The 16026-nt window shown below is 43.6% G+C and overlaps 1 protein-coding gene across 1 annotated transcript in view; it reads right to left on the bottom strand.

The window, feature by feature from the left end:
- The window catches only part of foxo6b (forkhead box O6 b), a 38334-nt gene extending 26610 nt beyond the window's left edge, over positions 1 to 11724 (bottom strand). The window contains exon 1 of the mRNA XM_085377838.1: positions 11227 to 11724. Within this exon, the coding sequence (XP_085233964.1) occupies positions 11227 to 11724 (498 nt within the window). The remainder of the gene's footprint in view (positions 1 to 11226) is intronic.
- Positions 11725 to 16026: the final 4302 nt, after the last annotated feature.

The raw sequence follows: 16026 nt of genomic DNA, 5'->3' as shown, positions 1-16026 counted from the left end.
TGTCCAACTCCAGGCCTTGAGGGCTGGTGTGCTGCAGGACACACCCCTGCCCTAACCCAATACCCAACTTCTCACTGTGGCTGTAGCAGGCCATCTACTAATGGGAAGGTTGCTGGTTGGATCCCCAGTTGCTCTGGTCTACATGCCAAATATCATTGGGCAAGATATTGACCCCAAGTTGCTCTCGGTTGCATCCATTGATGTATGAATGTAGATAGAAAGCACTTGTATGGGTGAACGAGGCACTCTGAGGTACAGTATATAAGAACCAGTCCAAATGTGCTCTGTGGGACTGGGCTGACATGCAGGTAGAACAGAAATTCTTCAGCGCTTCTGGAAATTTGTGGTGGAGACGCTGTGATCCAAGTTCTCCAGTGTGGTGCTGAGAGCTCCACTCTCCAGAAGCATTAATCACAAGCCCGCTGTCCCCCGACTGATTACCTCCCATCAATCTCAGTTTGCCGAGCCCTCGAACAGGAGAAAGCCTTCACGAAGATCTGATTAAAAATGTAACTGACTCATAACAGGAGCGCACGACCGGTCTCTGAGTCGATGCTCTGTGACAGAACAAAGGCGAGAGCACAACTTATCTGCTCATCTCCAAATGTACGTTCATGTGATTATGCAGAAATCCAGGTCTGATCCCACTGAGGAGACCTGCTGCAACTGGGAGGTCTGGAAGAGAACCAGTGGAGGTCTGTCGGCGTGCGTGCATCTGTGTGTGGTACTGCAGACAGGAGGGGGAGTGACTTTGAGAGTGTCTGAGAGGCACATCCTGCCTGCAATTAAGGTGGAATCAGAGAGAGATCTGTGCTGCCTTGATAATGAGCCTCATCTGAATTATTAACTAGAGCTGTACCCCCTGGACCTGGACTCCCATCAGCCCCAGCCACACCACAACAACAGCAGATGCACACATGTACACACACAGAATCTTCAGATCCATACAAACCTCTATTAAATCCATTTCGGCATGTGCAGGAACTCCAAACTAATCCCATTTGCAAAGAAAATAAGGGCAACACATTACTTGGAGTGGTCCTCATAAGGCATTATGAGGCATCAAAAGCTCTTATAAACTGAGTGCATAATGATTTATTAAAATTGATGCATAGTATAATGAGTACAATATGCAGAAAGTTGGGGTGAATACTTTATGAGGCAACTCTCTCATTAATCACATTAAAATTTAGTTCAATTTCAGATGCATGATTACATTAGAACGTTTTCTCGGTGATTCCAGTGGGATCGTAATCAGTTTGATGCTTCTGTGAACTGATGGACTGACTGCACACTAGCACCCTGTATTATGTTTCGCTATGATGGTAAACCTAAAACTGGTTTTAGTTTTTAACGTCATTATGGGATAATTCACAGACTGGCTGGAAATTTCCTGCCGTTTTCATACAGCTGTGGGTGTTTTAGCGTCTTAATACAGAGCTCTTCATGTCACATTTCAAAAAAGAAAAATGTCATTTTGTAATAAACGGAGGAACATTGGTCGCAGTGCATATACACAGATCTGTGTATGGATCACACATCAGCGGTTTGCCAACATTTTCTTACCTTAATTGATTTGTATGAAAATTAGAAATTCCAAAAATTTGAAGTCCTGATGACCAAATGAAGCCCTGGCTGAAAATTGAAATACATCTTTAATATGAATATTACTACTACTAATTATACTTATTATTGCTTTGTGCTGATTGTTTACAGCTGTCTAAGCATCGTGAGACACGTGCCTGGAATCAGAACCTAAAACAATTTAAAAATCAAAACGATTAAATAACATGTAAAAATATAAAAACAAATACTATATTTAATACTAAATATATTCCACTATTTCTTGTGTTATCTTGAATTATTTGATCTTTTATTAAAAGTCCTGCGTGTTGTCTCCACTGTCCCACAGATGCTGGAGGATGAGGAGGGTTTCTTTGTTTTCTTCTTTTCTTGTAGTCTCTTTGTCATTTTTCATACTGTGATTCAGATTTTTTTTTTTTCCTTTAGCCATGGTGATTTTTTATTTTTTTATTTAAAATGATCAATCAAATATTTTGGAAAGTGGCCCCTCTCCTGGTTTCCTCCGTGGACCTCCAACACTGTTATTTAAGTTTCTCCAGTGTGATATTTTCAGTGTTTTTGCTTTAGTGTAGTTGGTGTAGCCTTCTCTCTTAAATTATCATCAACTGCAAAAGAACAAAATTATTCAGCATCTGATAAATCTGACAGTGATTCTACGTGGGAACTATTTTTTTTCCCCCACACATGTGTTAGTAAATCAGGCACATTGTCTCGATGTTTGCAAGAAAATGTCACAAACTGATCCAGCTCCAGATCTCCTTCTGTATCTGAACATTTGATTCATGCAGGAGGAGTAACATTTAAAGAGTAACAGTTAAAGAGTAAATTTAAAGAGTAACATTTAAAGAGTAACATTTAAAGAGTAACAGTTAAAGAGCAACAGTTAAAGAGCAACAGTTAAAGAGCAACAGTTAAAGAGCAACATTTAAAGAGTAACAGTTAAAGAGTAAATTTAAAGAGCAACATTTAAAGAGTAACAGTTAAAGAGTAACAGTTAAAGAGTAAATTTAAAGAGCAACATTTAAAGAGTAACAGTTAAAGAGTAACAGTTAAAGAGCAACATTTAAAGAGCAACATTTAAAGAGCAACAGTTAAAGAGTAACAGTTAAAGAGTAACAGTTAAAGAGCAACATTTAAAGAGCAACAGTTAAAGAGTAACAGTTAAAGAGTAACAGTTAAAGAGTAACAGTTAAAGAGTAACAGTTAAAGAGCAACATTTAAAGAGTAACAGTTAAAGAGTAACAGTTAAAGAGCAACAGTTAAAGAGCAACATTTAAAGAGCAACAGTTAAAGAGCAACAGTTAAAGAGTAACAGTTAAAGAGTAACAGTTAAAGAGCAACATTTAAAGAGCAACATTTAAAGAGCAACAGTTAAAGAGTAACAGTTAAAGAGTAACAGTTAAAGAGTAACAGTTAAAGAGTAACAGTTAAAGAGCAACATTTAAAGAGCAACAGTTAAAGAGTAACAGTTAAAGAGTAACAGTTAAAGAGTAACAGTTAAAGAGCAACATTTAAAGAGCAACAGTTAAAGAGTAACAGTTAAAGAGTAACAGTTAAAGAGTAACAGTTAAAGAGTAACAGTTAAAGAGTAACAGTTAACAGTTAAACACTTTCCTGTTCTTAATTTTCCTCTGATTTTCCTGCCACCCAGGCAGCCATTGCTCTGCTATTGAAAAACCAGTGCTTTATTTTCCAAGCACCCATGTTTGTATTGGGTCATCAAGCCAGACGGCTGCTGTCCTTATGATAATACATAGACATTAATGGCTGTCTGGAGTGCTAGACATTATAAATGTGAAGATGAATGATCTTCACTGGACTCACTTTCCTTAGCAACACTCAGGGTACATTTACATCTATTTAAATGAAGATGTGTTAATGAAACTTTTTTATTGACTCAAGTCACCATCATCATTATTATTGTTATTTTATGTATTTTAATTATGGGATGACCTGAAATGTCTGTCCTGCATTAACTGTGTCATCAAGACTTGATAACAAGTGGAACAAATGGCTTTACAAAGCTAAACCTTACTGCTATCATGCAAGAGAAGCTTTGCATGAGGCACATGTGTAAGTTATATGACTGAGTCTCGTATCATTAAACCAACGGAAACCAGCAGGAAGGTGAAAAAGGTCAGAACAATCGTAACAACACGTGAACTGAAAACAATGGCTGCCTGCAGCAGCAGATGATGATATATAACCACATTTCAAAAATGCAGCAGCATTGATGAAAGTAGCTAAAGTGAGTAAAATCTCTTGGGGAAATCTTCTAAGGTATTGTTAGTAACGCCCCGACTTTACACGCTGCTGTTATCGGACTGTTGTCTGGCGAGGCCTCTGCTCATCATCTGAGCCAGAAACTGGAACATTTTGAAGGTCTGGTAGACAACACAGGGAATGTGTACTGGGTCGGCATTTTACGACACCACCAGGCACGATTCCCAAGATCCGCCTGCCTCACTGACTGTTCTGTGTCTGGACTCTGTTTTCTCTCTGGAATTTCTGTCTGAAGACAGTTCCTTAACAATTTATTCCAGCTGATTGATTGATTGATTGAATCTTTATTTTGAACATGTTGAAAAAGTATAAAAAAAAAAAATAGAATTAAAAGAGACAAATGAACAAAGCAAACAAAAGGAAAACGAGCAACCACAACTCCAAATAACGTCCATGTTCAAAAAGGAGCAGGAAGAAGCATAAGCTTATTTAATCCCACCCCTTTTCCACTATCTAGTATCAATAGACTACAGAAATACCTCCTTGTAATTACATTATATGTTATGTGTAATTTATTTATTTATTTTTTTAATATATACACATATATGTTTCTATCTATCCATACCTACGTATATACACACATATACACATTTTCAATAACCCCATTAACACCTGAAGGATACACAACCTACAATTTTATATATATAAAAAAAAAAACACCCAGCACGCCCCTGCGGGCGGTTTATCCTTCAAGCTCGGGTCCTCTACCAGAGGCCTGGGAGCTTGAGGGTCCTGCGCAGTATCTTAGCTGTTCCCAGGACTGCGCTCTTCTGGACAGAGATCTCCGATGTTGTTCCCGGGATCTGCTGGAGCCACTCGCCTAGCTTGGGAGTCACCGCACCTAGTGCTCCGATTACCACGGGGACCACCGTTACCTTCACCCTCCACATCCTCTCGAGCTCTTCTCTGAGCCCTTGGTATTTCTCCAGCTTCTCGTGTTCCTTCTTCCTGATATTGCTGTCATTCGGAACCGCTACATCGATCACTACGGCCATCTTCTTCTGTTTGTCTACCACCACTATGTCCGGTTGGTTAGCCACCACCATTTTGTCCGTCTGTATCTGGAAGTCCCACAGGATCTTAGCTCGGTCATTCTCCACCACCCTTGGGGGCATCTCCCATTTTGACCTCGGGACTTCCAGGTTATACTCGGCACAGATGTTCCTGTACACTATGCCGGCCACTTGGTTATGGCGTTCCATGTATGCCTTGCCTGCTAGCATCTTGCACCCTGCTGTTATGTGCTGGATTGTCTCTGGGGCATCTTTACACAGCCTGCACCTGGGGTCTTGCCTGGTGTGATAGACCCCAGCCTCTATGGCTCTTGTGCTCAGAGCTTGTTCTTGTGCTGCCATGATTAGTGCCTCTGTGCTGTCTTTCAGTCCAGCTTTGTCCAGCCACTGGTAGGATTTCTGGATATCAGCCACCTCCTCTATCTGCCGGTGGTACATACCGTGCAGGGGCCTGTCCTTCCATGATGGTTCCTCGTCTCCCTCCTCTTTCTTGGGTTTCTGCTGCCTGAGGTATTCACTGAGCACTCGGTCAGTTGGGGCCATCTTCCTAATGTATTCTTGGATGTTCGTTGTCTCATCCTGGACTGTGGTGCTGACACTCACCAGTCCCCGGCCCCCTTCCTTCCGCTTAGCGTACAGCCTCAGGGTGCTGGATTTGGGGTGAAACCCTCCATGCATGGTAAGGAGCTTTCTTGTCTTTATGTCAGTGGCTTCTATCTCCTCCTTTGGCCAGCCTATTACCCCAGCAGGGTACCTGATCACGGGCAGGGCGTACGTGTTGATGGCCCGGATCTTGTTCTTACCATTCAGCTGACTCCTCAGGACTTGCCTGACCCTCTGCAGGTACTTGGTGGTTGCAGCCTTTCTAGCGGCCTCTTCATGGTTCCCATTATATATATATATATATATATATATATATATATATATATATATATATATATATATATATATATATATATATATATATATATATACACACATACATATATACCCATACACATACATATATACCCATACCAACAAACCCGTGCATGCACACACACATGAAAATATTAGACAAGAACACCCTATCAAATCTCTACCTTTTCCCTGTACCCTGTGAAGTGTGAGGGCTGAGAGCAAGAATATTATGTGCTATTCCAACCACTATGACTCATTTAGGCAGTGAACACCCCGCCTCCACTGCTGGTGCATCCCTTGTTTACATCCCAGTCCTTCTCCAGATTGAAGCGATATCTACTCAGATGCCTTTTGTAGAAACTGACAAGGCAACTGATCCCTTTGGACCAAAATCAGCCTCCTTCCCATTCAGGCCCTCACCAGCTCTTCCCAACTGTTTTCTCTCCATTCACAAGACTGATCAGATGAGTTTACCACAGTCTCAGACTCAACCACCAACCCCCCTCGCCTTCCAAATTCCTCTTCTCGTTCCACGCCCCCAGTTAACCCAGCCCCAGGCCTGCCAACTCCAGAGCTGCCTCTCCTTCTGCTATGCCTTTGTGATAATAACAATAACTGTGTAGTGGTGCAGAGGGCTTTCTGTTGAGCTAGCGCCAGGCCGGCTGGCACGGGGAACCCTCTAAGCTTGTTTCACCATCTCCAACCAATTCCCCTCTGTCTGGGCTGGCACTGGAGCATCACAGGCATTAAGGCTGCTATCAATGTGCTCAGCAGCAGGGGCCATCAGCACCACTCACGCACTCGCTCTATCTCTTCTCTTTCCACCTCTCTCTTCCTCTCCCACTCAATATGGAATCCAGTTCAAAAAAGGCTTTATTGGCAAGACAAATAATACTTGTTCTTCTCTCTTTTCTGCTTTCTCTTTCTCATCACCTTGTTGTCCTTCTCTATCACCCACAAGTGGATTCTCAGCAGAACACGGTGACGTTCCTCAGCCCGGGCAGTAATACAGCAAGTGCTTTATGATCCAGATTAGCAATAAAGATTCAGTTTTGCTCTCTGTAATCAGGGACACAGAAGATAAGCTAATCTAAAGTCAGTTTGACTGTTTTAATGCGGACATCATTTTGGATTAAAACTGATTTCCAGCAGGTGAAAATGCAGCCCAGAGGAAAGATTCAATGGATGTAATTTGCTTTCTTTTCTTCTCTGCAGGAGTTAAAACATCATTATCAATACTTTTGTTGTGAGTTCTCTCATAAGTCACCGTGTTAAAGTTTTTCAGTTTAATCTGTGTTACTGGAAGGTCACTGGAATAAGCTGTAAAATTCCTCCTTGCCTAATGATCCTCGTGTCTACGTGCTTTCAGACAGGATGCTGCATATGGACGGATGACACGATCGTGAGCTACTTTATTAGTTACACCTGTACAGTCTAAAGCAACCCAGGTTTGCCTCATTTTATCAAACACTGTGTTCATTTTACTGAAAAGATTTTGCTTTGGTGTTGACGGCATGGGTTGGAATTTGTTCTCTAAAAAATATATTCTGTTCATATGTAAATAAAAAGAGCCAAACGATACGACTCCACCTTTACAATTGTCCCCAGTGACAAAAATCTAAGATACCTATATCTTCATATTCACTAGCTGGGCCCAAGTCCTCATTTTAAGTTTGATAGCGTTTTAGTAGGTAAAGGTGAAGCTTGGACATGAATTGAGCTGCGGTTTGGGGAAGGCCTCGAAGGGGACTGGCGACGGCTGCCGGGCCTGGCAGATCCCCGTGTACTAAATAGAAGTGAAGAAGTTAAAGAATTGAAAACAAGGAGAGAGGGAGGGGCACGTAAACGAGAATGAACAGCTCGCAGAACTGGGGGAGCGTATACAGATGAGGCCCGGAAGGAGCGTGTTTGGAGGCGTGGCCCTGCTCCTGAAATTCCAGTACATTATCTCCAATTTTCATCAAAGGCTGAAAGATACGAACTGAGGAGCTTAAACTGAAACAGAATCCAAATTGTGCTGTAATATATATGTAATATTTACATATTAGTTACTGTCCTCGGCATCGTACTGTTTTACCCGACCATAACACTGGAAACACAACCTGTGCTCAACCACGCTGGTATAGTAAACAAACCTGATGCTTCCCCTACATCACGTCAGGTGTTTAGCAGAGCCACTCCAAATTCAGAAGACCTGGAGCTTGTTCTAACATGAAAAGCATAAATATAACTGCATCCCATTTCAAATAGCTAGTCCTAGTACTAGTTATTCTGTGAAACCTGCTTGGCTTTGGTGAAACTTTGTGAGGATTTTTAAAATGTGTCTCATCAGGTTCAGATCAGTTCTAAACACGTATTTGATCTGCGTTCATGTGTAGATTGCTGTGAAAATATGCCTCCCCTAAGCTGAGTTCACTAATGAAACTCTACAGTCGTTCTGGTGCTGAATATACCAACGGAAAGAAACACTATAGTCTCTCATGACCAGTCTCTCATGAGAGACAGAAAACAAAAATTAATACATATTAAGTTGCTGCTTGTCTTGTGTTCATGTCATTTTATCGCAGTCTGATTACCACAGGCATACACCCACAATGAACCTCTAACATGCTTCTTCGTAAAGCCTTCAGGTAGAGTCAGATCGTTGCTGCCTACCTGCCTGCCTGCTGCCCAATCTGTGTGCAGTACAGCCTGCAGACAGGCCACAGCTCAGCACATCCATTCCCACGCAGAGCCACTTGTGAAATGAACATAACAGTGTGTGTGTGTGTGTGTGTGTGTGTGTGTGTGTGTGTGTGTGTGTGTGTGTGTGTGTGAGACAGAGAGAACGCACCCCCCTCCCCCGTCACCACCAGCAGCACCGAAACCACCCACAGAACTGAACTCACTTCATACAGCCAAACACAGCCTCCCACCTCAGAGCCAATAACAAACATGGCTGAAACACTTGACCACAATTACTGAGCCACAGTCAGAGAAATCCATACATAGTCAGCAGTGCAACCCTGCTGCCACACACACACTGCCTGTGTGTGTGTGTGTGTGTGTGTGTGTGTGTGTGTGTGTGTGTGTGTGTGAGACAACAATCAAAGAAATCCACATACGTATCATTGGAGACAAGCAGTGTGTGAAAGCATCTGATTGGCTGCTGTGGCCTTAGCACTTCACACTTAAACGAGTGAGTGACACCTCAACAGTGTTTGTCTGAAGGGTGCACGGGAAGCTGCTGGCCTAGATATGGAGACACAGCCCAGTGGCAGGGCTGAGCAGCAGCTCTCAGACGCGATTACACAACAGCTCTTAAAGACTTCTTTTAGCAGCAAGACTTTGATTGGATCTTATTTCCTTCCCACTTGTCCCATTCATCCAGCCAGTCATGTACTCACAAGCCCCAACCCCTCAGTGTGAGGGTGTACACATATTCTACTGAAATGTCAGTGCCTGCGTACGTTTTTAGGTATTATATACCTATAAACACACTGCGTTAGAAATTTCATTGAAGCAGTGTGCACGTCTCTCTCTTACTCTCTTTTGTTGATGAGACTTATTGTGATTGAATCAAGTTGTTGTTTTCACGCAGGACTTGGAGTCCGTCTCTGCACCAATCACCTATCTTGCCACACCGGCCAATCAAAACCTCCAAACAAAGCTTCAGTGGAGGTCAGCCAGGGATCACGCTGAGCATCCCCCGGTCAGCAACAAAAACAAGACTCAGGGAATTAAACCCTGTCATATCCAGTCTTGTTTATCATTGGTTTACGTTTCTTTGTTGTTGTTCTTTCACATTTTTACGTGGATTAATCTGCAACTCGGTTATGTTCAGTTTTCAGCTGGTATAGAGTTGAAGCTTGAAGGAAAAAGTTAGTCAAATAAGAAGAAAGACGCTCACAAAAACATTGTAAGAATAGGATAAAATGTCACACACAGATTAATCCCACTATGACCCTGTTTCCTCTTCTTCTGCATGCCTGATACAGTATCCTCTGGGTGACCCACTAAAGCAAAAACACCATGGCAACAAACCGCGGCTTTAAAAAGCATCCACATTTCTCCTCCACCTGTTACAAACAAGACTGTCAATTGACTGTTATGGGGATAATTTTTTCAGTTGTATATTATTAATGCAGCTCTGAGAGGGCTTTAAAGTTTATAAAGAAATCATTCTGATGATGTCATAGTGATGTCATCAGAATTTTGTAACCATAAAGTCAGCGTGTACACCGTAGAGAGTTTTCAGTTAGAGCCTTAACGATGACAGAAGAAAGTCTGTGCGTCTCATCCTCTGTAGCTTTAATTATGAACTCTTTGATTTAAAAAATAAACTTCTGCTCTCGCTATATCTGTATGTCTACTGCGAGTCCCCACTCTTTCTGTGGAGACTGTCATCATGTTTAATAAATACATTGTGTGTTTTCACGGCGCCTGTGAACCTGAGTAAAGATGGGAGAACCTGAGGCCTCGTCCGTGTTCTGTTACAGTTAACAGTGTGTTTCACTTTTTAAAACGCTCATTAATTGCAGCACTGACCCTTGCATCCCACTGAGGGAACTCCCACTGAGACCATAAAACACAAGTGGAGACAGAGCAAATCAGGTCTCTAATGATGCAAATGTTCTTGTTATTTACGATAAAATGCAGTTCCGTTACTTGTGTGTTTAATGTAACTTGAAGCCCACTTTGATGCTTTAATGACAGTCTCCTGTTGGTTTGTAAACGAGAACGGTGTCAAACAGTAGCTACGAAGGAAAAACCCACATGTGAGGCGTGGAAACAAAAGACTAGTAATCCTAACACAGAATAGGTGATAACCTTAAGTAGATTACAGCTAGCAGTCTATGAGATTACCCTCGTATTAATTTGAATGATAATCTGTAGTTACATCTGTTTGCTGTGACACCCACTGTTACCCTTTAAGCCTCTCTCCTTGTGCCATGCTTTCCCACAGCCTGTGCGTAACTCGGCGTGCGCGCAATGGATAGTAGGGGGCGGGGTGGCTCCAAAGGGTTTATCCCCGTCACGCAACCGACGGCATAGGTGACAGAAATCGGACAGGAGGCTCACTATGTCCCCGATGTGACCGCGGGGAAATACAAGCTTACGAGCGCAAATGCGTCACGGCTCGCCTACCCGGGAGGAACCGTGAAGAGGGGAGTTTGGGCTCCGTGTGGCTTCTCCTGTTTGCACACGGTGGAATTCCTGAATGCAATGAACCCAGTGAACCCTTATCCAGCCACGCTCATTGCCCCTGCTCACACACTGTACTGTGGAGTGACACGAGGACACGCCACTGACATAAATTGCTGGAACCAGGGTCAATTATGTGGCTTTGAGATATGCAGGAAAGGGGGTGTGCTGCAGACACAGCTTGAGGCTAAACATAGTGTAGGCTAGTATTGCACTCAAACCTTTGCTGTGTGGTGTCAGAACATTCTTTCATGTGGCCTACCTTCCACCCGGCTGAACTGTTGCTGTCGCCTTTATCCTTAAAATAAGGAACAAAGCGAACCATCCAGTCGTATATCTGGGACAGGGTGAGCCTCTTCTCCGGGGTGCTCTCGATGGCACGGGTGATGAGATCTGCATACGACAGGTTTCCCCACGCGTTCCGTCGGGAGGACTTGGCTTTGCGTAGCTGGCCGGCCACGTCGAGGGCAGCCCCGGACATGCAGGCGGGAGCGGCCACGACCGGAGCCGGGGCGCCGGCCGGATGCTTGATCTCGGCCGGCGCGCCGCCTTTCCTCTCGCCCCGGCACGCCGGCACGTTGTACTGCTCCACTTTGACTGCCGCCAGGGCCAGACCTCGGCTCGCCTCCTCTCCCCCGGGGAAGTCTTCCGGACACGGCAGCGGCCAGGTGCACGACGGCGGCCGAGCGTGAGGCTCAAATTCCGAATCGATGTCAACCTGATGCACATCCACGCCGCTGTTCTCCATCATCATCAGCATGATCTCCCGCTGAATAGATGTCAAAACCGGGCAAGGTCACAGTAACAAAACGCGTGTCAGTGTTGACGTGACAGTGAGTGAAAATGCCCAAACTGTCCAAACGGGGGTAAAAAGATGTATTTGTACAGTTTCACACACAGGGATTATCAGCAGCTGTGTGGCATATTATCATTCTCCTCAGCGCAACAATGTGGCATCACATCAGGACAGATGAAGGTGTATCCAAGGCATCAAAAGCAGTATCAGTCTCTCTTCCATGTTAATTGCACAACACTGGCTGTGTGGCTGCATGCACAACCGAGTGACGGTCAAACATCCAGTAAAAAAGCCAGACACACTTGGAGAATGTCTCTGTTCGCGCTCCGGCTGCAGCAACAGTTGATCCTTGACAGACGAGGTCCAGAATTCTTATCAAACTCCCCCCAAATTAATTGACTTCAGATTTTTCTCCAGGCTCTGATCCCAGCTCTGCTGGCGCGTTTTGGCAGGTTGGCCAGTGAAACAGAGCCTATTTACTCCTTTAGAAATCAAAACAGGCTCTCATGAATCATTCATGTGAAGCCGTAAATTTCCAGATGAGAGAAAAAAAGAAGCCTCTCGTGGGTTTGTTTGGGAGCATCCTCTGCCTCCTCTCCGCGCAACCTGACTCGGTGTGGTTTCTACCTTTGTCTTCAGCTTTCCGTGCACATGTCACATGGGTACCGTCTCTCTGTCTGTTGCTCTGCCTTTATTCTACAAGTCTGTGTGTCTCTGAAGGCTCCAAGCCACTCAACTGTAGCCTGGAATAAAGTGGAATAAGTGCTGCTTCCATATAATTGGACGCCGCCTGGATCAAGTCACTCCCTCTAGAACAGGTTTCCAGAGAGGGAGGAGTGTGTGTGTGTGTGTGTCTGTGTGTGTGTGTGCGTGTGTGTGTGTGTGCGCGTGTGTGTGTGTGTGCGCGCGTGTGCGTGCGTGTGTGTGTGTGTGTGTGTGTGTGTGTGTGTGCGCGCGTGCGTGCGTGTGTGTGTGTGTGTGTGTGTGCGTGTGTGTGTGGTGAAATTTCCGACAATACTCTAAAAGCAACCCTTTCTATACAGCAGACAAATTCATTTATAGACTTGTGTTTTAAAATAGTCACATTTTTTTAAAGAAACAGTTGAACTGACGGACTTTTTTCTAATCCCACTACAAAGTCCGTCCATCAGAACAAGCCTGTCTAGAAACTTCTGCCAGGTTAATGTTTGAAAGTCCAACTGCCTCTTATTAGGAAAGCAAAACTAATAATTTACCACGAGAACACAAACTAGAACTGAAATCATACGTATAATTAATATTTTCTCCCATTTGTTTTGCATTATTATTTTTGTAGCTTCATTCAGTGAAGTATCTGAATGAAACCTCCATCCAAAGGATCCATTTCTGGGTGTAAATGTTATGAACTGATCCGGTTTAAACACGGTCTGAACTGAAGATAAAATACTGCGTTCACCTTGCAAAACGCAGCTGATGTTCATCTTTTCCTGATGAACCCTGATATTGTTTTGCATTTTTTAAATGTGGCTACAAGAACGATCGTGGCCATCTTGTTATTGTGTGATTAGTGTTGATTGGTTACAGTTAAAAGATTGTTATCAGTCTGCTTGTTAATAGAATAATAGAACATAATGCAGAAAAAGATTAAACACCAAGGTTTGTGTTCGGTAATTAAATCCCTGCAGTAATTATAAGAGCAGCAAAGGTTGTGTAGTATGTCCCAGTATCTCAGTCTGGGACTTTTGGCTTTGCCGTGGCGTCAGTTTGCACAGGTCACAGAGGGGCTGTGGCATGCTGCCCAGTAGCAATACTGACACTAAGTGCAGGTATTTGAAAAAGTCATGGCTGGGGGCGGAGTTAATTTGAACAGATATTGGAGATCAGCACAGCGAGGAAGAAGCAGATGAAACATGAAACATCAGAAAACAACAGCACACAGTGGCTGCACTTGTTTCCAAGTCACTACAAAGACTTTATTTATTCAGTCTTCAGTCTTCTCCACGGCAGCAGCTGAGACCAACCACAGACGCCATCACGGTGAAGTAGATATTTTGCTGTCATCTTGAAGCTTTGAGATCAGGAGGGTTTGAGACCAGAATATGATGAGTGACAGAGGAGCCCACCCACTCCCAGAGGTCCTGGCAGAGGGTCATTCTGGATCCGGAGCTGGCTTTAGGTTTCAGACACGGAAACCTTCATGCGTCTATATGACCAACGTTAGCACCAACATGGTCTGTCTATTTCTTTTTGGCACTGCAAGTGCCTGTACACAAAGAACCCTGACTACTGCTCTGTGGGATGCTGGGACACTTTGCATTTTAATTTCATTGTATCTTCTACTGCATTACATTTATCACATACAACAGTGCAAGAATCTTAAGATGTAACTGTGAGCGGTTATTTTATTATCTGTTAACCTCAAACACACAGTGTGAGAGCCGCTCTGATTCACTGTGCATGTGAGTGACTGAGCAGAAGAAGAACTAAGGAACGGTTTCATCACAGCCACCCTCCTCCTCATATATCTGTCTAAAAGTAGACGGAAAATCCAATGAGAGAGTGGACAGAGGAGCAAATTCTTCTTGTTGACAAAGTCCAGATGATCACAGTGTTGTAATTTAGGCTTGTGAGGGCCAAAGGAGGACGCTTCCAAGTCTCCTCGGTGTGTTTCTCACACACTGCTGTCTCTGGGTGGCTCTGAGTCCATAAAGCTCGCCCCATCAATGGCCGCTCTGTGTCTCGTAAGCTCCTTTGGAAACCCCCAACGCTGATAGAGGCTGCCACTCTCTGTCAGCCGGTTGTCAGTGACAACCATAAACCTCAAATGCACATAAATGGAATGCTTTCACAAGAACTAAATGGACCTATCAACAGAAAGAGAGCCAGCGATCAGCGTTTGTGTGTGAGAGAGTAAAGGAAAAATGAGAGCGAGCGAGATGCAGTAAATGGGAACAAAGAGAAAATTCAAAACACATGGCTCTGCGGTTTTCCGAGGAGATTTTTATGTGCCACAGAGAAGTTGTAACAGGAATGCGGTGTGACTCCTATCATATGGAATGAAAACACTGAAGCGGTGCCAGCAGGGTGGATATAGTGTGGTCTGCTGTGGCTTATGGCAAAGTCCTCGTCATCACGACTAGGTGATGTACTGCCGCAGCGTAAACACGAGAAACATGAGTCACACGGCCGGACGCAGCGTGAAGGCAGACAGGGGAGTGGATTTGTTGAAGACGCTGTGGCAGCTTGTGGGAAACATGAAGAGACTATAAGTAGAGGATAAACACTCAGCTCGTCCAACAAACACATTTTATGTCATTGTTTCGTTTCAGCTGTTATTTGTCAGATTAACCGATTGTACACGGTGGATTCATTTTTATCCATTATCCTTCTGTTTTCTCACCATCTAATATTCATGATATGCATATTGACTGTGTGTGTCACTTCCCTCACTCTGCCCATTCTTATTGATCTCAAAGTCCACTGATCCCCAAACTAATGAAAGGCAAACGACCTACATCGCTCTCATTTAAAGCAACGCTCCAACACAGTCAGCGATGAGGTGTGCTCTCTCCCAGGGTGTCAGGTGCTGCTGTGCTGTCTCAGTGAACATGTGCGTGAGAAGGCCGTGCTGGTGTTTAAGTCCAGGAGATCCTGTTGATTTTCACTTGTTGGATGGCTGTACTGAAAGAGTGATGCATGACACTCAGGAAACGAGCATCATTTGGATAAAAGTTCATGTTGGCTTCTTTAAAATGACGCTGAAGATTATCTGGTGCATTAAAACGTTGTGCTCCACGTGGGCGCTGAGCCCAGTCAGAACGGAGCTTTATGCTTTACCTACCACAGACACCAGCATGTATCCAAATCCCAGTTCAAACACACCAGTTTTGTGTTTTTCAGCAGAAAAATGTCCAAACTTGTTTCTTCAGATGTTTTAAAAGAAACATCTTTTTGTTGCCAAAGTAACGACAGACTATGAACAGGTGTGACTTTTTATAAAATGCTCTTTGGAGTTGGAAAGGTTGAGTGAACAAAGATCAGAATTCAGGATTTTTCATCGTGACATTTAATCAGCTCAGTTTGTAAAAAGCTTGTTGCTCATTTTCTTATGACTTTAATGTTTTAAAGTTAAGCAAACCTAAAACGTGCACTGGCACTTTTACCTTCACTAGCTGACAGTAAAACCATACTCACTCTATATGTATATATATGTAGGGTCGACCTTACACTACAAAGCGCCCTGAGGCGACTGTTGTTGTGATTTGGCGCCGTATAAATAAGTAATTC

The sequence above is a fragment of the Diplotaxodon limnothrissa genome, linkage group LG18 (genome assembly GCF_057381915.1).
Source record: "Diplotaxodon limnothrissa isolate DT_005_m linkage group LG18, D_limnothrissa_male_GT1.1, whole genome shotgun sequence".
NCBI lineage: Eukaryota > Metazoa > Chordata > Actinopteri > Cichliformes > Cichlidae > Diplotaxodon > Diplotaxodon limnothrissa.
Note: the sequence above shows the minus strand (reverse complement) of the source record. Positions and strands in the feature narration are given on the sequence as shown.